The 27,140-nt window shown below is 42.1% G+C and overlaps 1 protein-coding gene and 1 long non-coding RNA gene across 3 annotated transcripts in view; both read left to right on the plus strand.

The window, feature by feature from the left end:
- Positions 1-25,850, plus strand: part of LOC112252461 (beta-1,4-N-acetylgalactosaminyltransferase 3) — a 38,838-nt gene extending 12,988 nt beyond the window's left edge. The window contains exons 4-20 of the mRNA XM_024423697.2: positions 12,813-12,908; positions 13,004-13,094; positions 13,345-13,445; positions 13,590-13,657; positions 14,120-14,198; positions 14,285-14,351; positions 14,468-14,620; positions 14,695-14,804; positions 14,922-15,022; positions 21,266-21,327; positions 21,437-22,727; positions 22,813-23,066; positions 23,171-23,324; positions 23,822-23,894; positions 24,005-24,158; positions 24,424-24,550; positions 24,643-25,850. Coding sequence (XP_024279465.1) covers positions 12,813-12,908; positions 13,004-13,094; positions 13,345-13,445; positions 13,590-13,657; positions 14,120-14,198; positions 14,285-14,351; positions 14,468-14,620; positions 14,695-14,804; positions 14,922-15,022; positions 21,266-21,327; positions 21,437-22,727; positions 22,813-23,066; positions 23,171-23,324; positions 23,822-23,894; positions 24,005-24,158; positions 24,424-24,550; positions 24,643-24,754 — 3,093 coding nt within the window. The 3' untranslated portion in view covers positions 24,755-25,850. The remainder of the gene's footprint in view (positions 1-12,812; positions 12,909-13,003; positions 13,095-13,344; positions 13,446-13,589; positions 13,658-14,119; positions 14,199-14,284; positions 14,352-14,467; positions 14,621-14,694; positions 14,805-14,921; positions 15,023-21,265; positions 21,328-21,436; positions 22,728-22,812; positions 23,067-23,170; positions 23,325-23,821; positions 23,895-24,004; positions 24,159-24,423; positions 24,551-24,642) is intronic.
- On the plus strand, positions 5,743-10,145 carry LOC112252462. 2 transcript variants are annotated; one of them, XR_002953846.2, is made up of 3 exons: positions 5,745-6,797; positions 6,997-7,058; positions 8,537-10,145. It is a non-coding gene; the product is annotated as an uncharacterized LOC112252462 (long non-coding RNA). The 2 variants fall into 2 exon arrangements; XR_002953845.2 differs by having other exon boundaries at positions 5,743-7,058.
- Positions 25,851-27,140: the final 1,290 nt, after the last annotated feature.

The following is a 27,140-nucleotide window of genomic DNA, read 5'->3' on the forward strand; positions in this document are numbered from 1 at the left end:
CTTGAGCCATTGCGTGATATGTTTAACCACTCATTTTCAAATGACCAACTCCCTCAAACGCTGTGAGAAGCCAACATTTCACTTATTCTCAAAAAGATAGCAAATACTCAGTTTTTCCTGAAAGATGATTTGTTTAGGAGAAATCGCTCCGTTTGGTGCGTCACGTTTGGCTACCAAAAAAACCCCCCGAAAAATCAGTCATCAAAACGCCGAACTTTTTTCCAAATTAACTCCATAATATCACCTGAAACATGGTAAACGTTGTTTAGAATCAATCCTCAAGGTGTTTTCACATATCTCTTCATGATATATCGTTTGTTGAAAGCCTCCTCTCTCCTCTCAATCACTGGATGACTGCGTGCAGCTTGTAGATTACGCACCAATTTAGACAAAGGACACCGGGCGGACCCCTGGTAAATGTAGTCTCTTATGGCCAATCTTCCAATGATATGCCTACAAATACGTCACAATGCTGCAGACACCTTGGAGAAACGATAGAAAGGGCAGGCTCCTTCCCGGCGCATTCACAGCCGTATAAGGAGACAATGGAAAACAGAGCCTCAAAAATTCTGCACATTTCCTGGTTGAAGTTTCATCTTGGTTTCGCCTGTAGCATGAGTTCTGTGGCACTCACAGATAATATCTTTGCAGTTTTGGAAACGTTAGAGTGTTTTCTTTCCAAAGCTGCCAATTATATGCATAGTCCAGCATCTTTTCGTGACAAAATATTGTGCTTAAAACGGGCACGTTTTTTTATCCATAAATTAAAAGAGCACCCCCTTTATCCAAGAAGTTAAAAACATCCCGAAGATTGATTCTATACTTCGTTTGACATGTTTCTACGGACTGTAACAGAACTTTTGGACTTTTCGTCTGCTCATGCGTCATGAAGTTGGATTACTGGGCTGAACGCGCTAACAACAAGGAGGAATTTGGACATAAATTATGAACTTTATCGAACAAATCAAACATTTATTGTGGAACTGGGATTCCTGGGAGTGCATCAAAGGTAAGTGAGTATTTATAATGCTATTTCTGACTTCTGTTGACTCCAACATGGCGGATATCTCTTTGGCTTGTTTTGTCCTCTGAGCGCCGTACTCAGATTATTGCATGGTGTGCTTTTTCCGTAAAGTTTTTTTGAAATCTGACACAGTGGTTGCATTAAGGAGAAGTCTATCTTTAATTCTGTGAATAACACTTGTATCTTTTATCAATGTTTATTTTGAGTATTTCTGTAAATTGATGTGGCTCTGCAAAATCACCGGATGTTTTGGAAGCAAAACATTACTGAACGTAACGTGCCAATGTAAACTGAGATTTTTGGATATAAATTTGCACTTTATCGAACAACACATGTATTGTGTAACATGATGTCCTATGAGTGTCATCTGATGAAGATCATCAAAGGTTAGTGATTCATTTTATCTATATTTCTGCTTTTTGTGACTCCTATCTTTGGCTGGAAAAATGGCTGTTTTTGTTGCTTGGCTCTGACCTAACATAATCATATTTTATGCTTTCACTGTAAAGCCTTTTTGAAATCGGACACGATGGGTAGATTAACAAGAAGTTTATCTTTCATTTGGTGCATTGCACTTGTTAATGTTATAAAGTTACATATTTCAAAAAAATATTTTTAAATTCCGCTCGCTGCCTTTTCAGCGGAATGTTGTCGAGTGGCGTAAGAAGGTCATTAATATGGTCAAATCCAGAAACTATAATTTCGAAAACAAAATGTTTATTCTTTCAATGAAATACGGAACCATTCCGTATTTTATCGAACGGGCGGCAACCCTAAGTCTAAATATTGCTGTTACATTGCACAACCTTCAATGTCATGTCATAATTATGTAAAATTCTGTCAAATTAATTACGGTCTTTGTTCGTAAGAAATTGTCTTCACACAGGTCGCAACGAGCCAGGAGGCCCAAACTGTTGCATATAACCTGACTCTGCTTGCACAGAACGCAAGAGAAGTGACACAATTTCCTTAGTTAATATTGCCTGCTAACATGCATTTATTTGAACTAAAATGCAGGTTTAAAAATATATACTTCTGTGTTTTGATTTTGAGAAAGGGATTGATGTTTATGGTTGGGTACATTGCAACGATTGTGCATTTTTTGCAAATGCGCTTTTGTTAAATCATCACCTGTTTGGCGAAGTAGAAGTAGGCTGTGATTCAATGATAAATTAACCGGCACCGCATTGATTATATGCAACGCAGGACAAGCTAGTTAACCTAGTAATATCATCAACCATGTCTAGTTAACTAGTGATTATATGAAGATTGATTGGTTTTTATAAGATAAGTTTAATGCTAGCTAGCAACTTACCTTGGCTCCTTGCAGCCACAAGGTCCTTTTGATGCTGCACTCGCGTAACAGGTGGTCAGCCTGCCATGCAGTTTCCTCGTGGATTGCAATGTAATCGGCGTCCAGTAAGGCAGATTACCGATTTGTTATGAAAACTTGACATCGGCCCTAATTAATACACACTACCCTCTGTAGCGCCTTGCGTTCGGATGCCAAGCAGTTGCCATGCCAAGCGGCGATGCAGCCAGTCAAGATGCACTCAATGGTGCAACTGTAAACCTTTTTGAGGAGCTTCCTGAGGGGGAAGAAGCATTGTCATGCCCTCATCACGACTGTGTTGGTGTGTTTGGACTTGATAGATCATTAGTGATGTGAACACAGAGGAACTTGAAGGTCTTGACCCGCTCTATTACAGCCTCGTGATGTGAATGGGGGCATGCTGCTTGAAACTTAGGTATTTTAGACTAGGTCAAGGAGAGGTTGAAAATGTCAGTGAAGACACTTGCCAGCTGGTCAGTGCATGCTCTGAGTATGCGTCCTGGTAAATCCGTCTGGCGCTACGGCCTTGTGAATGTTAAGTTGTTTACAGGTCTTACTCACAACGGCTATGGAGAGCGTGATCACACAGTTATCTGGAACAGCTGGTGCTCTCATGCATGGTTCTATGTCGAACGAGTGCAAGATGGCGCTCACGAGCAAGATGAAACATTATTGCGCGAGCAAACACTTGAGTCAAGAGAGAGAGAATAAATGTGGTCAAACGAGCAGAGGACAGGCCCCGTGAGTGCAGGCCAGCGTGGTGCGCGCAAATGAAACTTGAGTGCTTGCGAGTGTGACTTTGAGCGAGCAGAACTGCATTTAAATCGAGAGCGGAGACTTTTGTTCGCCTGAAGAAATACTTACTATATGCCAAGACTCAGAAATTAAATATGCCTCCCCCCATGCAACAATGTTGATGACAACAATGCTGTTTTCACTTTGCTTCTTAATATAAATCCACTAGCGTTCTATAATTACACTATTAGTTTGTTTCTTACGTCAGCAAACAGCTAGTTTGTCTTTTCTTAGCAAGTTGTCCTAAATCTTGTTAGCCGCTAATACATGTATGGGGTAAGGGCAAACCTAGCTAGCTAATACAGCCTGATAATACCAGTGATGGTGTAGACCTAAATCAGCATGTTGTTTGTGCAACAGTATCTTCTAAATCAAAGAGGAATATGCAAAGCAAGAATATGTTAGCTACATGAAGTACAGTGCCTTGCGAAAGTATTTGGCCCCCTTGAACTTTGCGACCTTTTGCCACATTTCAGGCTTCAAACATAAAGATATAAAACTGTATTTTTTTGTGAAGAATCAACAACAAGTGGGACACAATCATGAAGTGGAACGACATTTATTGGATATTTCAAACTTTTTTAACAAATCAAAAACTGAAAAATTGGGCGTGCAGAATTATTCAGCCCCCTTAAGTTAATACTTTGTAGCGCCACCTTTTGCTGCGATTACAGCTGTAAGTCGCTTGGGGTATGTCTCTATCAGTTTTGCACATCGAGAGACTGAAATTTTTTCCCATTCCTCCTTGCAAAACAGCTCGAGCTCAGTGAGGTTGGATGGAGAGCATTTGTGAACAGCAGTTTTCAGTTCTTTCCACAGATTCTCGATTGGATTCAGGTCTGGACTTTGACTTGGCCATTCTAACACCTGGATATGTTTATTTTTGAACCATTCCATTGTAGATTTTGCTTTATGTGTTGGATCATTGTCTTGTTGGAAGACAATTCTCCGTCCCAGTCTCAGGTCTTTTGCAGACTCCATCAGGTTTTCTTCCAGAATGGTCCTGTATTTGGCTCCATCCATCTTCCCATCAATTTTAACCATCTTCCCTGTCCCTGCTGAAGAAAAGCAGGCCCAAACCATGATGCTGCCACCACCATGTTTGACAGTGGGGATGGTGTATTCAGGGTGATGAGCTGTGTTGCTTTTACGCCAAACCTAATGTTTTGCATTGTTGCCAAAAAGTTCCATTTTGGTTTAATCTGACCAGAGCACCTTCTTCCACATGTTTGGTGTGTCTCCCAGGTGGCTTGTGGCAAACTTTAAACGACACTTTTTATGGATATCTTTAAGAAATGGCTTTCTTCTTGCCACTCTTCCATAAAGGCCAGATTTGTGCAATATACGACTGATTGTTGTCCTATGGACAGAGTCTCCCACCTCAGCTGTAGATCTCTGCAGTTCATCCAGAGTGATCATGGGCCTCTTGGCTGCATCTCTGATCAGTCTCCTCCTTGTATGAGCTGAAAGTTTAGAGGGACGGCCAGGTCTTGGTAGATTTGCAGTGGTCTGATACTCCTTCCATTTCAATATTATCGCTTGCACAGTGCTCCTTGGGATGTTTAAAGCTTGGGAAATATTTTTGTATCCAAATCCGGCTTTAAACTTCTTCACAACAGTATCTTGGACCTGCCTGGTGTGTTCCTTGTTCTTCATGATGCTCTCTGCGCTTTTAACGGACCTCTGAGACTATCACAGTGCAGGTGCATTTATACGGAGACTTGATTACACACAGGTGGATTGTATTTATCATCATTAGTCATTTAGGTCAACATTGGATCATTCAGAGATCCTCACTGAACTTCTGGAGAGAGTTTGCTGCACTGAAAGTAAAGGGGCTGAATAATTTTGCACGCCCAATTTTTCAGTTTTTGATTTGTTAAAAAAATTTGAAATATCCAATAAATGTCGTTCCACTTCATGATTGTGTCCCACTTGTTGTTGATTCTTCACAAAAAAAATACAGTTTTATATATTTATGTTTGAAGCCTGAAATGTGGCAAAAGGTCGCAAAGTTCAAGGGGGCCGAATACTTTCGCAAGGCACTGTAGCTAAGAGAGAACATGCAATGTAGCCAAAGCTTATAGGGTCCCCTAGGAAACACTTATCAACACTTTAGTTCTTACCCTGTCACAATAACTCCTTCCTGGCATTTTAATTTGTTGTCATCTCAAACAACACTGTATTCAAAGTGCCCACTATTATACTCTAACTATATAATTAGAATAGTCATTCTATTTCCATGATTCCAACATTTTTGCTCTAATTTGCAAGTCAAATCGCAATTGCAACATTTGGTTAAAAACAAGTCTTAGATGATTTGCCCATATCGTGCAGCCCTACGTGGCAGTGTGGAAATGATCTCAATTGAGCAGTGGTGTATTTAAGTAAAAATACTTTCAAGTACTACTTACGTCTTTTACTGTTTTATTTTTGCAACTTTTACTTCTACATTCTTAAAGAAAATAATGTACTTTTTACTCCATACATTTTCCCTGACACATAAAAGTACTCATTACATTTTGAATGCTTAGCAGGACAGGAAAATGGTCCAATTCACGCACTTGTCAAGAGAACATCCCTGGTCATCTACTGCCTCTGATCTGGAGGACTCACTAAACACATTCTTTGTTTGTAAATTATGTGTGAGTGTTGGAGTGTGCCCCTGGCTATCCGTAAATGTCAACAAAAAAAATTGGTGCCCTCTGGTTTTTCTTAATGTAAGGAATTTGACGTTTTACTTTTGATACTTAAGTACATTTTATCAATTACATTTACTTTTGACACTTAAGTATATTTAAAACCAAATACTTTTATACTTCTACTCAAGTAGTATTTTACTGGATGACTTTCACTTTTACTTGAGTATGATAATTTGGGACTTTTCCACCACTGCAATTGAGTGCAGGAAATGCTGAAATTATAAAAGTGCTCATTAAAATCACTTACAATGTATGTGTTGCCACCCTAGGACTACTCATTAAGCAAATGTAGAACACTTATTATTCAAAACTCAAAAATACCGTCTTATTTAAAAATTAATAAAAAATATCGTTATATAATATTTTGGCCATTTCACCTAGTCTCACACCAATTTTTCAGTTTGTGCTCCAAAATCCATTTTGCTCTCGCAACTGTTTACTATAATTTTATAACCAGTGGAAATTCTAGCCAATGAACATAGCCTGTAGCAGTCTACTGAAACGCAATTGGTCTGGTTTTTGGACAAATCACGGCTTGACTGCGCTCTAACCGGATGTTTTACCATAGAGATGAAACGAAGGCTGACCATCATGAAAAGGTAAGTATGATAGTTTTTCAGTAGAGAATTAGCTTATCAACTAGCTCGCTAATCGACTATGATTTCAAAATTGAAATAGTAAGTAGTTATTTATTCTCTTATAAAAGCAGGCTATTGACGAGGCAAGCTAGGTTAACGTCAGCTAGCTAGGAAGCTAACTAGCCAAAGTTAACATTTAAACGTGGTTTAACTAAAGCCAAGGTGGTTTTGTTTTCTATACCATCTCTGGCTAAGTCAAGGAGGGGTTTAGAAGAGGAGGAAGACTTGGAAGACCAGCATGGGTGGCAGAAGAGGGAGGAGAGGCAGGGTGAGAACAGACAGGGATGACCTTCACTGGGGAAGAGGTCAGTGATTGAGGAGAGGGAGCCAAGAGATGTCAGACTTTGAACCAAATAATAGCCAATATTGTAAACCGCTAACTGCATACTTTGAGATACAAATCTTTTTTAATCAGATTGTTAACTTTTACTCTGTCAGTTTTTGCACAGTTACAATAAATGAGAATGACCTCAAACCGTTTCTCTCATTGCTCTTTCCATCCAGATCCACTGTCATGAATTTATTCTCTGCTCAGCTGACAAGATACAAGATCCATTCTGTTCCAAGTAGGTTACCTTGGCTCTCCTCTATGCACAGCACTCTGGGGACTACCTGCAGGTTAACCATGACATCCACCAATCACATAACTTAATCATTAGTGGTACTGAGTTCCTCTAATTTGCTGTATGAAGGCATTGTGCATAGGACATTTGTCAGGTACAGAGTATGATGACCAGCTGCTTTCTATTGGTTAGAAATATTTTTATACACTGAATGAATGTGACAGTCATTAACCGTGTTTCCATCCACAGTTTTTAGTGTGAGTAAAGTCATTTAAAAAAAAAAAAAAAAGATAATTTGTTTGTTCAACATGTTGGGATCTTTTTGTGTCTGTAAAAATAATTATGTGAGAAATGGCTGTGGAAACACCAGTATGCGCAAATATTGATATAATAACCATCATATTGAAGTAAACTTGGAGTCACGCAATGACCCGGTGTGTGGTCCTCTCACTAGGACTTGGGAAACCATGCAGTTTGTTAGAATACCAATGAAATAAATGATGAGTAACTTCACAAGGTGGGGAAAGTGCACGGTATGAGCTTGACGCTCCCTTCCAATAAATGTCAAGGGGCTTATTCTGATGACAAGATGATTGATGCTTGACTGCCGTTCAACAAATAAAAATATTCTCGTTCTTATCCATAATGACATCATTATGTAGACTAACATACCCGCAGAGTAGGCCTATCTGCCAGCTGTTGGCTAGAGTTCATGTGTCAAGACCAGAGTGGGCTATTTAACGAAACAGCTTGTGACAAAACTATCAGTAGAGTTGAAAATGGGATGGAAACGCATTGAACTTTAGATTTTTATTCGTTACATGAAAAACTTTATCGAAAAAGTATGCACTGTGTGTGCACTACGTCATCACGCACAGATCTTTATCTGCAACAAGTCAGTTGGGTGGGAAAATACCCATATTTTTTTAGATTCTCATAACTCTTTTGCCAATTGGATGGAAACCAAGCTACTGCTAAACAGTATGAGAAGTGTAGGTAAGGGGTGAATTGAAAACCTATAGGAGGATAGCTCTCCTCGAGGTGTGTTGGACATGAAATGACAGCAGGCTGTCATAGGGTCTGACAAGTGGTGTGGATTGGTACAGGGCAATTCCACATTATTAAGAGTGACGCTGAGACTCAGATTAATTACTTTAAAATGTATGTCATACAAACCAATGATTGCAAGTTGTTCAAAGTAGTCATTGTGCATAGAGTTGTGTGGTTTGTTTCACTTTGAAATCATTTGTTTTTATTTGACATACATTATAAAGTGCGCTGCCCTACAGCTCGGCTCAGTCCCACATCGTGTTTTATCACTTATTTGTCTAAATTATTATCCACAGTTGCCTCTTTTGATTCAGCCACAGCAGTCTTAAAATAGACTGTTACCTTGAATGCAATATTAAGATGTCAAAACATTTTAAACTCCAATATAACTTTTTTGACATCTTATTTTCCTCTCTTTCACTCGTTCTCAGGACACAGGTCGTGTGTGTGTGTGTGTGTGTGTGTGTGTAGAGAGAGAACACATTTGACGAGGTGGAGTCTGGCTTCTACTTCATCTCCCTGGACTACTACACAACTCAGCACATATGTGTTGCTCCACCTTCCCCAGTGACCTACTTTTGTTTACTTTTTAACAATGTCTATGGATCGTAAAATAATTTTATGTTGGGACTTCAAATCCACGCTAAATGTAATTCTATGTCCTGTATTGTTCTGCACTCTCTAAAGATTATGCTAATGCCCCACTGTAAGAACCTGGAGAAACTGGTTCTGAGGGAGGTGACATGGTCACAAAGAGTGCCTGGGGCACTTTCCAGCTCTACGGCTGTCTGGACAACAGCCAGAGTGTGGTCAGCTCTGCTGCACCTGAGAGCTAAAGGTATGTCACCACACTCCCAACAGTCATGTATGCTCATTTATGTGTTTCTTAAAGTGGCGATCAGCAGTTGAAACAATTTAAAAATGTACTCCCTACCCATTTTGGCAAAAAGCTGAGGAATGGACCTAGAGAAATTTGACCACTCTCAAATTCATAAACAGAGTTATGGATGCAAGGACTGACCATCACGCCTCCTTCTAAAACCCTATTAGAGGAGACAACCCAAGGTTCCTCGCCTCAGATCCCCCTCCAATGGGTTTTGACAAGGATGTGAGTAGAGAGGAAGTGAGGAGTTGAGCAGAGATTAATTGGGACAGAGCTCGTCATTGTTTTAGGTGGAAACTTATATTGAATGATATGTTTATTCTGTTTGCACTTATCTTTGTTCTACTTGTGCTCTTTGCACAGATGGCTCTGGCTTGCTCATAACATCTGATCTGACACCCTATGCAATTTTTATCCTGTATTACTGACTGTATTCAATACAACTGCAAATGTCAAATTGAAATAATTTTAGATTCTGTAATTAATAGACAATGGTAGTTCCCAATCAGAAAATGACGGTCTGCTGAGAATGTCATTGGCTGCAACCTGCCCTCCATCAAGGTCCTGCACGACTCCAGGGAAAGGAAGGCTGGAGTAAAGATCATCGCCAAACCCTCCCACTTCCAAAGTTTCCCCTCTGGCAAACGGTTCAGGTCAATCATGACCAAAACCTCCTGAACAGTTTCTTCCCCCGTGCTGTGGGCCTCACTAACCGGTCACCTAGTCCATGATGATCTTCTCATCCATGGATGTCTCACTCTGCACTATTCATTCAGTGACTATGCACCCTGCACTATCATTCCAGAACTGCACATTGCTCTTTGTACTCTGCACATTTCTTACATGCATAATTTATAATGTAGCATATAGTGTTCATAGTGTACATCCTGTATGTGGATCTTTGGAAATTCTGCATCTATATATATTTTGTTCTGTATATTCTGTTTATTGTGGCAGCACCATTTCACAGTCAAATTCCTCTACATACAAATGTATTCTGCCATGTTAACCTGAGTTTAGTTGGTTTATCATGTCAGTTGGAGTTTACATTATATTATTTGGGACTGGTTATGTACTGTAGCAGGTAACAGATTATACCCTTTGTCTTCATATAATAAAAAATCCTGTGTGTGTGTCCTTGGGCTTAATACCCTAAATATTGTTTCGTTCCTGCAATTAGTGGACTCGTTTTATGGTGTCTGCTAGAACTGTCTGCTTTTTGTTTTACATACAAAAGTGGCTGGCTAACAAATAAGCTAAATAACTTTAGCAAGTATACTGAACAAAAAATATAAACACAACATGCCACAAAGATTTTACTTAGTTACAGTTCATATAAGGAAATCAGTCAATTTAAACAAATTCCTTAGGCCCTAATCTATGGATTTCACATGACTGGGCAAGGGTGCAGCCATGGGAGGGCATAGGCCCACCTGCTTGGCAGCCAGGTACAGCCAATCAAATGCATTTTCCCCCACAAAAGGGGCTTTTTTGACCTGTCAAGTGGATGGATTATCTTGGCAAAGGAGAAATGCTCACCATTAAGGATATTAACACATTTGTGCCAAAATTTGAGAAAAATACACTGCATATGGAAAATGGGATTTTTTTTCTTCTTCCCAGCTCTGGAAACATGGGACCAACACGACATGTTGCGTGTATTTTTTTGTTCAGTGTAAAGTCTACTCAACTCAAGGATTAGTATACGTATTAGAATTAATTTCCCAATTAATTTGGTTGTCAAGCTGCTGGGTTTCTGGCTCAAACCGCTAAACAGACGGCTCGCAATAGCCAATCACAACACTGGACTGGCCAATGGCAGGAATTTGTTAGTTCTTCCTTCACTCCAGTGAAATGTACCAATCTAAGGTTTCTAGACACACACCCGCCCCCATCTCCCTGAAATCCAAACCTAAAGGTGCCAAGACATGAGAGAGCAATTTGAGAAATGTAAATGTTCACAAATTCATACAAAATGAAGAGCTGAAATGTCTTGAGTCACTAAGTATTCAACCCCATTATTATGGCAAGCCTAAATAAGTTCAGGAGTAAAACTTAGCTTGACAAGTTGCATGGACTCACTGTGCAATAATAGTGTTTCATTTAATTTTTTATCGCTACCTCATCTCTGTAAGGTATCTCATTCGAGCAGTACATTTCAACCAGAAAGACCAGGGAGGTTCGCAAAGGAAAAGCAGACATTGAATATCCCTTTGAGCATGGTTCCAAAACATGCATCCTGTTTGCAACAAGACACTAATGTAATACTGCAAAAAAAATTATCAAAGCAATTCACTTTTTGGCCTGAATACAAAAATGTTATGTTTGGGGCAAATCCAATACAACATATTACTGAGTACCACTCCATATTTTCAAGCATGGTGGTGTCTGTCATGTTATGGGTATGCTTGTAATCGTTAAGGACTGGTTCAGTCTGCTTTCCACTAAACATTAGAAGATTAATTCACCTTTCAGCAGAACAATAATCTAAAACACAAGCCCAAGCTACAGTTTTGACGTAAATCTGCTTGAAAATCTAGGGCAATGCCTGAAAATGGTTATCTAGCAATGATCAACAACCAATTTGACAGAGCTTGAATCATTTTGAAAAGAATAATGGGCAAATGTTGCACAATCCAGGTGTGGAAAGCTCTTAGAGACTTACCCGCAAAGACAGCTGTAATTGCTTCCGAAGGTTCTTCTACAAAGTATTGACTCATTTTTCAATAAATTTGCATACATTTCTAAAAGCTGTTTTTACTTTGTCATTATGGGGTACTGGCTTCTCTTGTCAAATTTACAAAGAATTATTTTGCCAATCAGAGTTGAGCTAAACTGTTAATGGTCCTGGCGCACCAAAAAAAGTGTCAAGGTAAGCCAGCTTGAATTTGGCTTCACTCCCATCACATCGCTTCAAGATAAATAACTCGTTGACACAAACAACTTGAATTGTGGCATCTCGTTTTGTTGTCCTCCGGTGGCTAGATAACATTTGGACTTTATTCTCCATACAGGCCAATGATTATAAAGGTGATTCTGATCCAATCATAAATTCATAGTTTGTGCTCATGGATTGAGAGGAGGGGAGTTCAATAGCTAGATGTAAAAGGCTAATGTTAACCAGCTAATGTTGCCCATGAAAGGAAGTTAGGCTAGCAAGCAAACATTTTAGCCAGGTAGCCTATGAAAATCAAATCAAATTTATTTAAATAGCCCTTTGTACATCAGCTGATATCTCAAAGTGCTGTACAGAAACCCAGCCTAAAACCCCAAACAGCAAGCAATGCAGGTGTTGAAGAACGTTGGCTAGGAAAAACTCCCTAGAAAGGCCGAAACCTAGAGAGGAAAAAGGCTATGAGGGGTGGCCAGTCCTCTTCTGGCTGTGCCGGGTGGAGATTATAACAGAACATGGCCAAGATGTTCAAATGTTCATAAATGACCAGCATGGTCAAATAATAGGTCTGGGACAGGTAGCATGTCCGGTGAACAGGTCAGGATTCCATAGCCGCATGCAGAACAGTTGAAACTGGAGCAGCATCACGGCCAGGTGGACTGGGGACAGCAAGGAGTCATCATGCGAGGTAGTCCTGAGGCATGGTCCCCCGAGAGAGAGAAAAAGAGAATTAGAGAAAGCATACTTAAATTCACACAGGACACCGGATAAGACAGGAGAAATACTCCAGATATAACAGACTGGCCCTAGCCCCCCGACACAAACTACTGCAACATAAATACTGGAGGCTGAGACAGGAGGGGTCAGGAGACACATAAAGAGAGCATGGTTTATGTTGTCATTGGTTCACTGTCATGTCCTCTCTCTCCAGTATAAGGGACAGGTTAATCTCCATATCTTTGAGGACTGGTGTGGCAGCTCTACAGCTCAGCTCCGCAAGAACCTGCACTACCCACTCTACCCACACGTGAGTCACTCACACACACACTACATGCCCATGTGATTCCCCCAGCAACATATACACGACATGCCATACCTCTGTCTCTCTATCTCTCTCTTTAGTCTAGAACCACTGTAAAGAAGCTGGCTGTTTCTCCTAGATGGACCAACTATGGCCTCAGGATCTTTGGCTATCTCCACCCCTATACTGACGGTACCCTTCCATCCATCCTGGAGTACAAGTTGAAATTCATGTAGGGCATCGAGACAGTTCGGTGGGTGGTAACACCAAGGCTTTTAACAACTGTGTTTGGTGCAGTAAGACAGCCATTCAACTTTACATACCACAAGGCGACTAAACCACAGAGGTCCAAACACTGAACCCAGAGGAACAACTAATTCAATTCAAAGAATGCTCTGACAAATATTTGTCATCTAACTGTGTGTGTGTGTGTGTGCTCCAGGTGAGTTTGTGTTTGCGGTGAGCTCTGATGATAACTCTGAGTTCTGGCTGAGCCGGGATGACTCTCCACTCAACCTGCAGCTACTGACCTGGATCGGCAAGGTGGGCTCTGTGTGTGTGTGTTGGTGTGTACCTGCATACCTGAGATAGCTACAGTGACAGGCATGAGTGTGTTTATTTGGGATTATGGCAGCTCTCTTCCTGTCTTTAAGTACGATGAGCTGTCAAGTGTGGGGTGTTTTTCAGACTGGCATGGAGTGGACGGCACCTGGTGAGTTTGGGAAGTACGCCAGTCAGACATCCAGACCGGTTAGGTGAGTCGGCTAAACACTGTGGGTGCTTTTGTATTAGTGAAGGCTATGATTGCCGGGAGGAATGAATCTATGTCTAAACACAGGGCTGAGAGTTATTTTAAGCACAGGTTGTTTTTTCTTCTTTTTTTGTGCTGTATTGGAGCTATGGCACTGAGCCAGGATGCACACACAGACCTACCTCTCAGGTGAAGTGTGTGTACCTGTGTGTGTGTGTGTACGATGATGGATGGTGCAGGGAGATGTGGGTTTGATCCTGACAAAGGACACTGTCACAAAAACCATAATCAAGCATGGACCGCAGGCTAGAGAGAGGTTAAATGAAAGAGGGAGGGGAACAGGGAGAGAGGTTAAATGAGGTGATAGAGGGAAGGAGGTGATAGTCATGAGATGGCAGGCATCTACAACCACCTATCAGAAACTAGCAAGTGTGTGTGTGTGTGTGTGTGTGTGTGTGTTCTGCAGGCTGTCAGTTCAGAGGATGTACTTCTTTGAGATCGTCCATAAACAGAATGACAGAGGAACAGACCACATGGAGGTGGCGGTGAGTTTCCCTTCTCTACTCTTTCTTCTCTGTGTGTGCATACAGGCGGTAGTATTAAGTGTGTGTGTGTAATTGTTTTGATACAGTGGCAGCTGAACCAGGAGGGTCTAAGCTTTACAGTCATCAGCTCCAAGTACATATCCCTCTATACCAGTGAGTACACACACGCACACACACACACACACACACACACACACACTTCTAACTTATTTGAACTACCTAACCATTATCTCAGATGTGTGTATGTGTGTGTGTGTGTGTGTGTACAGATGAGTCTGCTCTGAGGATGAGTGACACCACTCACATACCCCAAACGGCCGCCAGTCACACCCGCACGCCTAGCAACCAGCCTGACAACCAGCTGAGCAGCCAGCCTGTGGCCGACATGCGGAGAGTTGACCCTCGGGACACCCTCTACCAGAGTAAGACCTCACACTCTCACTCACACACACACTACAGTCGTTAGATAGAAAAAACAACAACTCTGTGTGTGTAGTCCCTGCCCTAGACAGTAGGTACCTCCGTGGTGTGTTACCTGACTGCTCCTATAAACCAAGCTACATCATCAAAGGCTTCCCTCTGCTGCGATACCAGGGTCTGCAGTTTGTAAGTACTGTAACTACTACAATCCCTATAGTTTACAGAAATGAGTTTGTTTAGTGGGTTCATGTGTTGTTAGCTGGCTATGAGCGGGTCTTTACCATGTTGTTTGTGTGTCTCCAGGTCCACATGTCCTACATCTACCCCAATGACTACACACGGCTCACACAGATGGAGACAGAAAACACCTGCTTCTACCACAACAGTCCCCTAGACCTGGACAGGTGAGAAGGGGAGGGAGAGGGATTTATTTTATGAAGTAGAGCTGACAGTGAAATGTATGACCTCTATGGGAGAATCTCAATTGCATACTCCTTGCGTCCTCTCTCCTCACGTCCTTAAAACCCATTGGAGGAGAAGGTCAGAGGGGTGGGACCTCTGGCTTTCTCATCCAATGGGTTTTGAGAAGCAGGCAAGGAGAGAGGATGTGAATTGTATGCAATTGAGATTTTCCCTATGGCTCTGAGGACAGTTTCCCAAAAGCATTTTAAGGCTAAATTTATCATAAGAACCTTCGTAGGGGCATCTCTAAATCTGTGAGCTGTTTGCCAAAACCACTGTTACTAAAGTTGCAAACACTTGTTATTTACCAACTGCTTCAGACCAGTCTTAGAACAGCAAAGTGTGTCTTTAGATGTGTTTTTTCCCTACCATGTCACTTTATACACAGAAGATCTCTGCTAGACATAGAATCAAGATGTTTATCTGTCTCTCTGTGACCACTGATAGCTTCACAATGAAGTTGACTTACAAATACAATGTTGTCAATGTCTTTGCAATTGTTACAAACAAGTGAAGGATTAAAAGATGCTTCCAATGAAAACAGAGATGACTGCAGAAAAAGATGAATAGCCTACACAGTATTAGGGATTAACACAGGTAACCGAGATCACTGGACTGTCCAGGGATCACTTCACATTTCCCCCCAATGTCACACTAATGCAATTCAACAAAATACACAACATGTGGAGCAGCAGATTGGATAATATGCTATTACATTTTTTGCCAAATAGGTTGTGGCATGAAAGCCTTTAGCCTAACAAGTTGCCATAAATTCAAAGCAGACACATAATTGGCACTACTGGATTGCACACGAGACCCGAATGCAGTATAGAGTTCTCATCAGAAAATTAGACCCCTGTCCGACCCAAGCCCGGTGATCTAGAGCCCAGGCCTGGTCCGACATCACAGAAATTAAATGAGCCCAAACCCGCATTTATCTAGAAAGCAGTAAGCTAAATTGATTTAAACGGGTGTTGAGCACAACGCTGCGGATGTGGGCAGCAATGGAGTGAGGAGATGAGGAAACAGCCATTCGGCCTAGAAAAAGCCCAGAGAGAGGAAACCTCACCTTAGCTATGATCAACTGAATGTTGAAAATATTGGAATAAAGTAGGCTAATGCAATTAAAGGCATATATCAAATTCTCTCTTATACTGAAACTCCCAAAGTCATATACAACCTCTATACTAATTTAAAGCAATAGTCGTGTGTGGTCACCTAGATTATCATTTCAACACCGTTATGATTGGGACAGTGCCATCGCACTGCTTTGAGACAAGCGTGGGGGACTCGTCTAGATAAATCAATCAATGTCAGATTTCTGTTAGGATATTTGGTAGCAGGCTGATTAGGCTGATGAAATGTTAGCTAAATTGAGATGAGTGCTAATGATCATCTTTATTCTAGTTTGCTCATATATTAGCTGATCATTTTGCTAGCATGTTATACTCACGTAGTAGCTTGTCCTACTCCCTACCAAAAGCCTGTGACTTGTCTGAAAGTCAATCAATATGATTTTGTTCACAGTCCATTTGAAAGTATTCAGACCCCTTGACTTTTTCCACTTTGTTACTTTACAATCTTATTCTAAAGTGGTTAAAAAAATACCCCTCAACAATCTACACACAATACCCCATAATGACAAACCAAAAACAGGTTTTTAGATATTTTAGCAAATGTAAAAAATAAACTGAAATATCACATTTAAATAAGTATTCAGACCCTTTACTCAGTACTTTCTAGAAGCACCTTTGGGAGTGATATCAGCCTCGAATCTTCTTGGGTATGATGCTACAAGCTTGGCACACCTGTGTTAGGGGAGTTTCTCCCATTCTTCTCTGCAGATCCTCTCAAGCTCTGTCAGGTTTGATGGGGAGCGTCACTGCACAGCTATTTTCAGGTCTCTCCAAAGATGTTCGATCAGCTTTAAGTCCGGGCTCTGCCTGGGCCACTCAAGGACATTCAGAGACTTGTCCCGAAGCCACTCCTGCATTGTCTTGGCTGTGTGCTTAGCGTCGTTGTCCTGTTGAAAGGTGAACCTTCGCCCCAGTCTGAGGTCCTGAGCGCTCTGGAGCAGGTTTTCATCAATGTTCTCTCTGTACTTTGCTCTGTTCATCTTTCCCTCGATCCTGACTAGTCTCCCAGTCCATGCCACTGAAAAACATCCCCACAGCATGATGCTGCCACCACCATGCTTCATTGTAGGGATGGTGGCAGGTTTCCTCCAGATGTGATGCTTGGAAGTCAGGCCAAAGTGTTCAATCTTGGTTTCATCAGACCAGAGAATCTTGTTGTTTTGGCAAACTCCAAGCAGGCTGTCATGTGCCTTTTATTGAAGAGTGACTTCTGTCTGGCCACTAACATAAAGGCTTAATTGGTGGAGTGCTGCAGAGATGGTTGTTCTTCTTCTGGAAGGTTCTCTCATCTCCAAAGAGGTGCTCTGGAGCTCTGTCAGAGTGACCATTGGGTTCTTGGTCACCTCTTTGATCAATAACCGTTTTCCCCGATTGCTCAGTTTGGCCGGGCGGCCAGCTCTAGGAAGAGTCTGGGTGGTTCCAATCTTCTTCCATTTAAGAATGATGGAAGCTACTGTGTTCTTGGGGACCTTCAATGCTGTAGACATTTTTGGTATCCTTCCCCACATCTGTGCCTCAACTCAATCCTGTCTCAGAGCTCTAAGGACAATTCCTTCTACCTCATGGCTTGGTTTTTCCTCTGACATGCACTGTCAACTGTGAGACCTTATATAGACAGGTGTGTGCCTTTCCAAATCATGTCCAATCAATTGAATTTACCACAGGTGGACTCCAATCAAGTTGTAGAAACATCTCAAGGAGGATCAATGGAAACAGGATGCAGCTCATTTTTGAGTCTCATAGCAAAGGGTTTGAATACTTTTGTAAATAAGTTATTTAATTTTTTTTGCTTTTTTTATATACAAACATTTCTGAAAAGCAGTTTTGTCATATGGGGTATTTTGTGTAGATTTATGTTTAAATGTATTTATTTTTAATCAATTTTAGAATAAGGCTGTAACGTAACTAAATGTGAAAGAAATCAAGGGGTCTGAATACTTTCCGAATGCACTGTATACTTAATAAGCAATAAGGCCCGGGTGGGTGTGGTATACGGCAGATATACCATGACTAAAATGGCTGTTCTTTGCACAACACAATGCGGAGTGCCAGGACACAGCCCTTAGCCGTTTACACAACGGACGGGTCTAATCCAGAATGCTGATTGGTTGAAAACGCATTCCAGCCGGTGTCTATTCCACAAGTTACCACCGGCTATGAAATCTATGACATTAAAATGCCTATTACTCTATTCCATCTGACAGCACAATCCACTGTCTCATCAGCCCAGGCAGGAAACAGGTTTTTATAAACTTGATCTCCACTATAAAAAACTTCTCACATTACTTTTTGCTGTCTGTCTGTCCGACATTTGCAACATTGTTTCAATATTCAAATTCGATCTCCAACTGTCCCATGGAAATGAACGTGTTGGGGTCGGGAGTCGGGACGAGAGAAAGGCAGGCAGCGTTTTCAGCCAGTCGAAGTCATGAATCAGCTGGCATCATTTTTTATGGATATACATACAAAGACATGTCAATTGAAAAAGGTAAAACGAAACGAAGTGCAGCTAATTTGCAGTCTTTCCAGATTCAGTTTGAAGTTATTGTGTTAATTGTGCTGTTGGTTAGCTCCTCTGAATAACGTTAGTGTCCTAACAGAGAGCACATTTTCTATGCCAGGTGAAATCGCGCCTCATTAGTTCATTGTTATGGATGTATCCAAATAAATGTCACTAGAAAACAGCTTAAACAAATGCATCTACTGTTGTCTGCACTGTTTGACGTGACTGTAAGTTAGTTGTAGTTGGCTAGCTAGCAAGTAAGGGATAAGAACGCTGTCAGCCAGTTTTGCAATGGAACGAACAGCTGGGTCGCGTCTCTGGCAACCGAACCAATAGAACGACCGACCAGCCGGCTTGGGTAGCAACCCAAGATTTGTTTCGGGACAATATCTTCTGGAAGGATGAAATAGTATGAATAAAATCATCAAAATAAAGTTAATGGAAATATGTCGGTAACACTTTGTATAAAACTGATAATGCCCTCGAAGCCAGTGTTTGGAGGATATATTGGACACTGTGTTATCAAACCTCCAAACGAGCTTCAACGCCATACAACACTCCTTCCGTGGTCTCCCTACGGCTTTTTAAATGCTAGTAAAACGAAATGCATGCTCTTCAACCGATTGCTGCCCGCACCCGCCCGCCTGGAGAAATGTAATCACTCTCAGATGAATAGACAGAGCTATGGATGCACGGACTGACCATCCATGATATGAAAGTTATTGTTTTAACCACGTTATGAGGCTGTACAGTATTTGTTTACATTCACAATGTTCACAAACATTGGAGTAAAACAAGCTTGTATTTTGGGAGTGTGAAAGGTTGAACTAAGCTCATGAGGCATTTATAAGTTATATTCTTCAAGAATCAATGGATATATATACATATACAGTTGAAGTCGGAAGTTTACATACAACTCAGCCAAATACATTTATACTCAGTTTTTCACAATTCCTGACATTTAATCCTCGTAAAAATTCCCTGTCAGATAGGATCACCACTTTATGAACTAAGCTCATGAGGCATTTATAAGTTATATTCTTCAAGAATCAATGGATATATATACATATACAGTTGAAGTCGGAAGTTTACATACAACTCAGCCAAATACATTTATACTCAGTTTTTCACAATTCCTGACATTTAATCCTCGTAAAAATTCCCTGTCAGATAGGATCACCACTTTATTTTAAGAATGTGAAATGTCAGAATAATACTGGAGAAAATTATTTATTTCAGCTTTTATTTCTTTCATCACATTCCCAGTGAGTCAGAAGTTTAGGAGACAGAACTCGTCTCCTTCCTAAGCGGTATGACGGCTGCGCTGTCCCGTGGTGTTTATACTTGAGTACTATTGTTTGTAAAAAATTAACGTGGTACCTTCAGGTGTTTGGAAATTGCTCCCAAGGATGAACCAGACTTGTGGAGGTCCACATTTTTTTTTAATGAGGTATTGGCTTCTTTCTTTTGATTTTCCCATGATGTCAAGCAAAGAGGCACTGAGTTTGAAGGTAGGCCATGAAATACATCCACCTCCAATTGACTCAAATGATGTCAATTAGCCTATCAGAAGCTTCTAAAGCCATGACATCATTTTCTGGAAATTTCCAAGCTGTTTTAAGGCACAGTCAACTTAGTGTATGTTAACTTTTGACCCACTGGAATTGTGATACAGATAATTATAAGGGAAATAATCTGTAAACAATTGTTGGAAAAGTGACTTGTGTCATGCACAAAGTAGATGTCCTAACCGACTTGCCAAAACTATAGTTTGTTAACAAGAAATTTGTGGAGTGGTTGAAAAACAAGTTTTAATGATTCCAACCTAAGTGTATCTAAACTTCCAACTTCAACTGTATATAATTTATAAATCAAAAGATGGATGTAGCAACTACAGATTGCCCCTTTTACGTCTATCAAAAGTGTGCGAGTTTGAGCATGTGTCCATTAGGCCTACGGATATATCTTTTTTTATCAGCATGAATCAGATTGAACAATAAAAGCCCCACTTTTATTCCATAGGCTGTAATCCGCACTATGCAGCTGTTGCAAGAGCACGTTTTTCACTGACTCTCCACTGGTTTCAAAACCAATGATTGATATGCAGCTTAAACTTCTTGAATTCAACCATTATTGGGTTCAAATACACATTTAGATTTGTGAACAGCCATCCACAATAAGAAGACCGATACTAAAGCAGCGCAGCCTTTCTTTCGATCCTATCAGTATCAACACTATGCCTTAACGACGAACTTAACATTCTCTCTGCGTGGTCCTTTGGGAAACTAATGTTACATCTTTGGCCGTTGTAGGAAAGATGCATCTTTAAAATGCTCGTTAGCCTAAATTCCATCGCTATTGGGAAACCGGGCCCTGGTCTGAGCAGAGGCTTATCCTGAGCAGAGGTCATTACCATTACCATCCAGCAGAGGGCAGGGTGCTATCACTGATGTTAGCACCCTGCCCTCTGCTGGATGGTAATGGACAGAGAGTGCAATGATGAAATTCTCTCCCTTTCTACTCCCTTCCTTATCTCCACTCTCTAGTTATGGCTTTTCCAGGTACATGCGGCTGGATGAGCCAGAAGGGCAGGAGGGAGAGAACAGAGGTAGGGGAGACACACATAGATTTTTCTTCTGTTAAAAAGTATATGAAATGTCATCGGTCAGCATTCGTTTTATGTGAACACTCTTCTCCATCTGTGTGTTGACTGGTAGATATTGGCATCTCGATGAGGAGAAAGGCGGTCCCAGAGGAGGGGTTAGATGGCGAGGCTCCTCCAAATGTGGGAGGGGCTAGTGAGACAGACCACACCCCTCCTGACTATGGAGACGACTATGACGATTACGCCAAGAGACGACGACGTAAACTCTTCTCCCTGCCACAGGCCGACAGGGCACCTACACATAGAAACATGTCTGATACTCTCACATACAAGAAGAGGAGGAGGAGGAAGAGGAGAGGATCTAATGCTGTAGTCCAGACCAGAGCAACAGAACTGGATGGGTTAGAGATCCCTCATGGTCCTGGGTCACATAAACCTATACAGAATACACCAGAAGAAAAGCTGAGACCAGCAGACAGACCAGCAGATAGACCAGTTGAACAGCTCAGACCAGCACAAAAAAAAAAGTCCCGAACAAGGGAACAGAAACCAGGAGGGAATCCAGCAGACAGAGAAGATCTGGGTCCAGCAGACCAAAATCAACCCAGACCAAGAGAGGGACCAGCAGAACAGAACTCAACTGGGTTAAAGATTTTACCTTCACCACAAAAACTAGACCAGAACATGCCAACAGACAGAGACAGACCAGCAGAGAGATACAGACCAGCAGAGAGAGACAGACCAGCAGACAGAGAAAAGCTAGCAGACAGACCAGCAGACGGACCAGCAGACAGAGACGGACTAGCAGACAGATCAGCAGACAGAGACAGACCACAAGTTCGGCTACCCCAGCTGCAAGGGAGGCGCCGGCGCGTTCAACAGCCTGGTCAGAGGGGTGGGACTAAGATTAAATCACCTCTAGAGAAGTTGTACCACAAAGCAACTGTAACTAGGAAGAGAGTCCAGGACCTAGATACAGATATCATCCTCCGAGCACAAACACATATAAAGTCACGACCGCAACCTGACTATGACAACACAGTCCACAGGGCTCTGCCCCCTGGCGAGGTCAGAGGAAGGAACCCTCTGGTTGAAGGGATTGACAGAGGGGGGGAGGGTGAGAGAAAGGGGGAGGAGATGGGTGTGAGTGAGTCTTTATGGAGTCTGGGGGGAGACTCTGAAGAGGAGGATGGGCTGGCTTATGACTCCACGCCTCCACCGGTGTTTGACCCTGAGGTGAACTGGGCTCAGACATTCCAGGTGACCCCTGTTAACCTCCAGGCGATGCGTTCTGATTGGATAGACCTAAGCTGTAACGTGTCTGGTAACCTGCTGCTCCGCCCTAGTGATGCTCTGCCTGTCGTCAAGGCCTTCATGGACAAACTAAACCACAGACACAACAGGTCAGTGTGTGCGTGTGCGTGTGTGTACAGTATATGTGTGGGTGGTATATGTTTGTGTTAACCCTGTCCCTCTGTCCCTCCCTAGGCATTTCTCCCTGGTGCGTGTGCTGAATGTTGAGAGGAAAGTAGATGGGGTTCAGGGCAGCAGGTACTTCCTGGAGCTGGAGCTAAGGGACATGACTGGCCAACACCTTCGTCTGTCACACTACATCTATGCTCTGATTCGCCATAATCGATCTCGCCCCAGGGGAGTCCTTCACCCTGCCCCTGAGACGTTGCTATGCAAGCCTCTAGGCTTCCACTGGAACCCGACTGCCACTGTACACGTCATAGTACCAGGTACCCCCCCCACACACACACACACACACGCACTGTTACTCTCCTAATGTTGTATGGTGACATAAGGATGTATTACTCTGTGTGTACGTGCTTGTGTGTTTCAGTAAAGAACCAGGCCCGCTGGGTGCAGCAGCTGATAGTTGACATGGAGGGTCTGTACCAGACCACTGGAGACCCCTACTTCAACCTCATCATCACTGACTACAACAGCACTGACATGGATATAGAGGCAGCACTAAAGGCATCCACGCTGCACAGGTACGCAGAGTGTGCCAGAAGCACAAGTCATAAAATGTTAATAACATTGTCAAACAAATCACCTCAAAGGCTCCCATAGACTACCTGGGCACATTCCTCCACTCTAAAGTAACTTCAGCATCCAAACAGTGATGGAAAGACATCTGTTACAAATCACAAAAAAGTGGAATGACATTTTGGAATTGAGACACATGGAGCCTAGATTGAGTTTAGGTTGATGCATTCCACTGTTGTCTCTGACTCGGACATTCATCTATGCCTTGGCAAAATGTCACAACATTCTCATCGCAGAGACGAAACCACACCAGATTTTGTAGCACATACTACCCGTTTTCAACTCAATTTACACATTTTTCAAGTGGCTGAGATGCGGTAATGGTAAATGATGGTGTTATAGCCTACAGTTTTGTTGGCATCTTTATTTTATTTATTGTGATAGGCTAATGTTTTAATCGTATGGCTAACTTTCACCCCTGATTCATGCCTCTGTGTACCAGGTACCAGTACGTGAAGCTGAGTGGAAACTTTGAGCGTTCCGCTGGTCTACAGGCTGGCATCGACCTCATCAATGTGAGTATGACATCCTCAGCGACACCATCACTATGTGATAGACTGGGTGTGTCCTGTTTTGTGTCCTTAGTTTCATGAAATGGGCATGAATATTCTCTCTTCCTCCTCAGGATGAGCACAGTATAGCATTTCTGTGTGACCTTCACATCCACTTCCCCCCGTCCATCATCGACTCAGTCAGGAAACACTGTGTGGAGGGACACATGGCCTTCGCCCCCATCGTCATGAGACTGGACTGTGGGGCTACGCCCAAGGAGCCCAGAGGTACACGCACACACACATCAGAGGAGGCTGGTGGGAGAAGCTATAGGAGGACAGGCTCATTTTAATGGCTGGTATGGAATAAAAGTAATGGTTATCAAACACATCAAACATATGGAAACCACATGATTGACTCCATTCAATATATTATATTCTAGCCATTGCAATGAGGCCGTCCTCCTATAGATTCTCTCACCAGCCTCCACTGATATATACACACACACCTCCACCTCTCTTTATTTCTCTCTCGTCGCTCGCTGTGTTCCAGGTTACTGGGAGGTGAATGGGTTTGGTCTGCTGGGGATCTATAAGTCTGACCTGGATGCAGCAGGAGGCATGAACACACACGACTTCACTGACCGCTGGGGCGGAGAGGACTGGGAGCTGCTGGACAGGTGTGTGTGTCTGTGTGTGTTTTATTGCTCATGCCTGCTCTAACAATCTGATCTTTAATAGCATTTTGTTTCTCTCCCCTGCTCTGTGTCAGGATTCTGCAGTTGGGTCTGGAGGTGGAGCGTATCTACCTGAGGAACTTCCTGCATCACTACCATTCTAAACGTGGCATGTGGAACCGGCGCACTCAACGCAGTGGCACGTAACCCACAACTACACAGCCAAATTGTACAATGATGCAGCCATAACCCACTACAACGCAGCTGTAACTCACAACGACACATCCGTGGCCACAAGGAAATCAAGGAAACTGGCGCACTTTAATGTCCCCACTCCTCGCATCAGCCATTTACAGCTGTCGACTGGTTAACGAGAGGGCAGGACAGAGGAGATTCCTGACATACCATTGGGTGATATCTCCTGTCATTAAAACTGTTTGAGGGTGTGGTGATTATGAAATACAGAACATAGTACTAACTGTCCTGGAAGAAGACACTCTTGAACTAGTGCAGAGGTACTTAAATCTTAACATGGAGGTCCACAGTACTACTGGTTAGCCAGAGAGTCCACTCACCCAAGTCTGAATCAGTACACACACACACACACATCTTGTTAAATATTAGTGATCATACAGAATTTGTATGTAATCAGGACCGTGCTTATTTATTGATAATGACAGGATGCACCAATGTTACACTTTATTCTACCAGTGTAATACTTTATTTCAGTTTAAAACATGGTTTTATTAATATAATTAATTAAGATGGGGGGAAAAGGGATGACTTCTGATAGAAGAGATTATTATTGAGGCATGGGGGGCTTACTGTACTGGATGGGGATATTTCCCTTAAAGCAATGTGCATCATGAAGCCCTGAATTCACCCGAGTGCTTGCTGTATAGCTCTACTACCTCAGAGCTCTACTACTGACTCTTGGATGTGACATTGTGCCTATTGAATGTGTCCTTCAAAGCGCTGTCCATTTAATTTTTTATGGATTATACTTCAGAGGATCCTGCACCCAAAGGCGTTTGGAGGTATTTTAAGCAAGTTAACAATTTCTTATGCAACACTGCGCCTTCTCTACAGCTCCTCTAAAATGAGAAAACTTTTGGAATTGGGAAGTACAACCTGAACATGTCAGTTAAATGCAAAATGTTGTTTTCTATTTCACAATAGGATTAGGGGTATCACAGGACCTTGTATATACAGTTGAAGTCGGAAATGTACATGCACTTAGGTTGGAGTCATTAAAACTAGTTTTTCAACCACTCCACAAATTTCTTGTTAACAAACTATAGTTTTAGCAAGTCGGTTAGGACATCTACTTTGTGCATGACACAAGTCATTTTTCCAACAATTGTTTACAGACATATTATTTCCCTTATAATTCACTGTATCACAATTCCAGTGGGTCAGAAGTTTACATACACTAAGTTAACTGTGCCTTTAAACAGCTTGGAAAATTCCAGAAAAGGATGTCATGGTTTAGAAGCTTCTGATAGGCTAATTGACATCATTTGAGTTCATTGGAGGTTCCTGTGGATGTATTTCAAGGCCTACCTTCAAACTCAGTGCCTCTTTGCTTGACATCATGGGAAAATCAAAAGAAATCAGCCAATACCTCAGAAAAGACCTCCACCAGTATGGTTCATCCTTGGGAGAAATTTCCAAACGCCTGAAGGTACCACGTTCATCTGTACAAACAATAGTACGCAAGTATAAACACCATGGAACCACAGCCGTCATACCGCTCAGGAAGGAGACGTGTTCTGTCTCCTAGAGATGAACGCATTTTGGTGCGAGAAGTGCAAATTAATCCCAGAACAACAGCAAAGGACCTTGTGAAGATGCTGGAGGAAACAGGTACAAAAGTATCTATATCCATAGTAAAACAAGTCCTGTATCAACATAACCTGAAAGGCCACTCAGCAAGGAAGAAGTCACTGCTCTAAAACCGCAATAAAAAAAGCCAGACTACAGTTTGCAACTGCACATGGGGACAAAGATCGTACTTTTTGGAGAAATGTCCACTGGTCTGATGAAACAAAAATAGAACTGTCGGCCATAATGATCATCGTTATGTTTGGAGGGAAAAGGAGGATGCTTGCAAGCCGAAGAACACCATCCCAACCGTGAAGCACGGGGGTGGCAGCATCATGTTGTGGGGGTGCTTTGCTGCAGGAGGAACTGGTGCACTTCACAAAATAGATGGCATCATGAGGTTGGAAAATGATGTGGATATATTGAAGCAACATCTCAAGACATCAGTCAGGAAGTTAAAGCTTGGTCGCAAATAGGTCTTCCAAATGGACAATGACCAAAAGCATACTTCCAAAGTTGTAGCAAAATGGCTTAAGGACAACAAAGTCAAGGTATTGGAGTGGCCATCACAAAGCCCTTACCTCAATCCTATAGAAAATTTGTGTGCAGAACTGCAAAGGCGTGTGCGAGCAAGGAGGCCTACAAACCTGACTCAGTTATACCAGCTCTGTCAGGAGGAATGGGCCAAAATTCACCCAATTTATTGTGGGAAGCTTGTGGAAGGCTACCTGAAACGTTTGACCCAAGTTAAACAATTAAAGGCAATGCT

Source organism: Oncorhynchus tshawytscha, linkage group LG06, assembly GCF_018296145.1.
Source record: "Oncorhynchus tshawytscha isolate Ot180627B linkage group LG06, Otsh_v2.0, whole genome shotgun sequence".
NCBI classification, from domain to species: domain Eukaryota; kingdom Metazoa; phylum Chordata; class Actinopteri; order Salmoniformes; family Salmonidae; genus Oncorhynchus; species Oncorhynchus tshawytscha.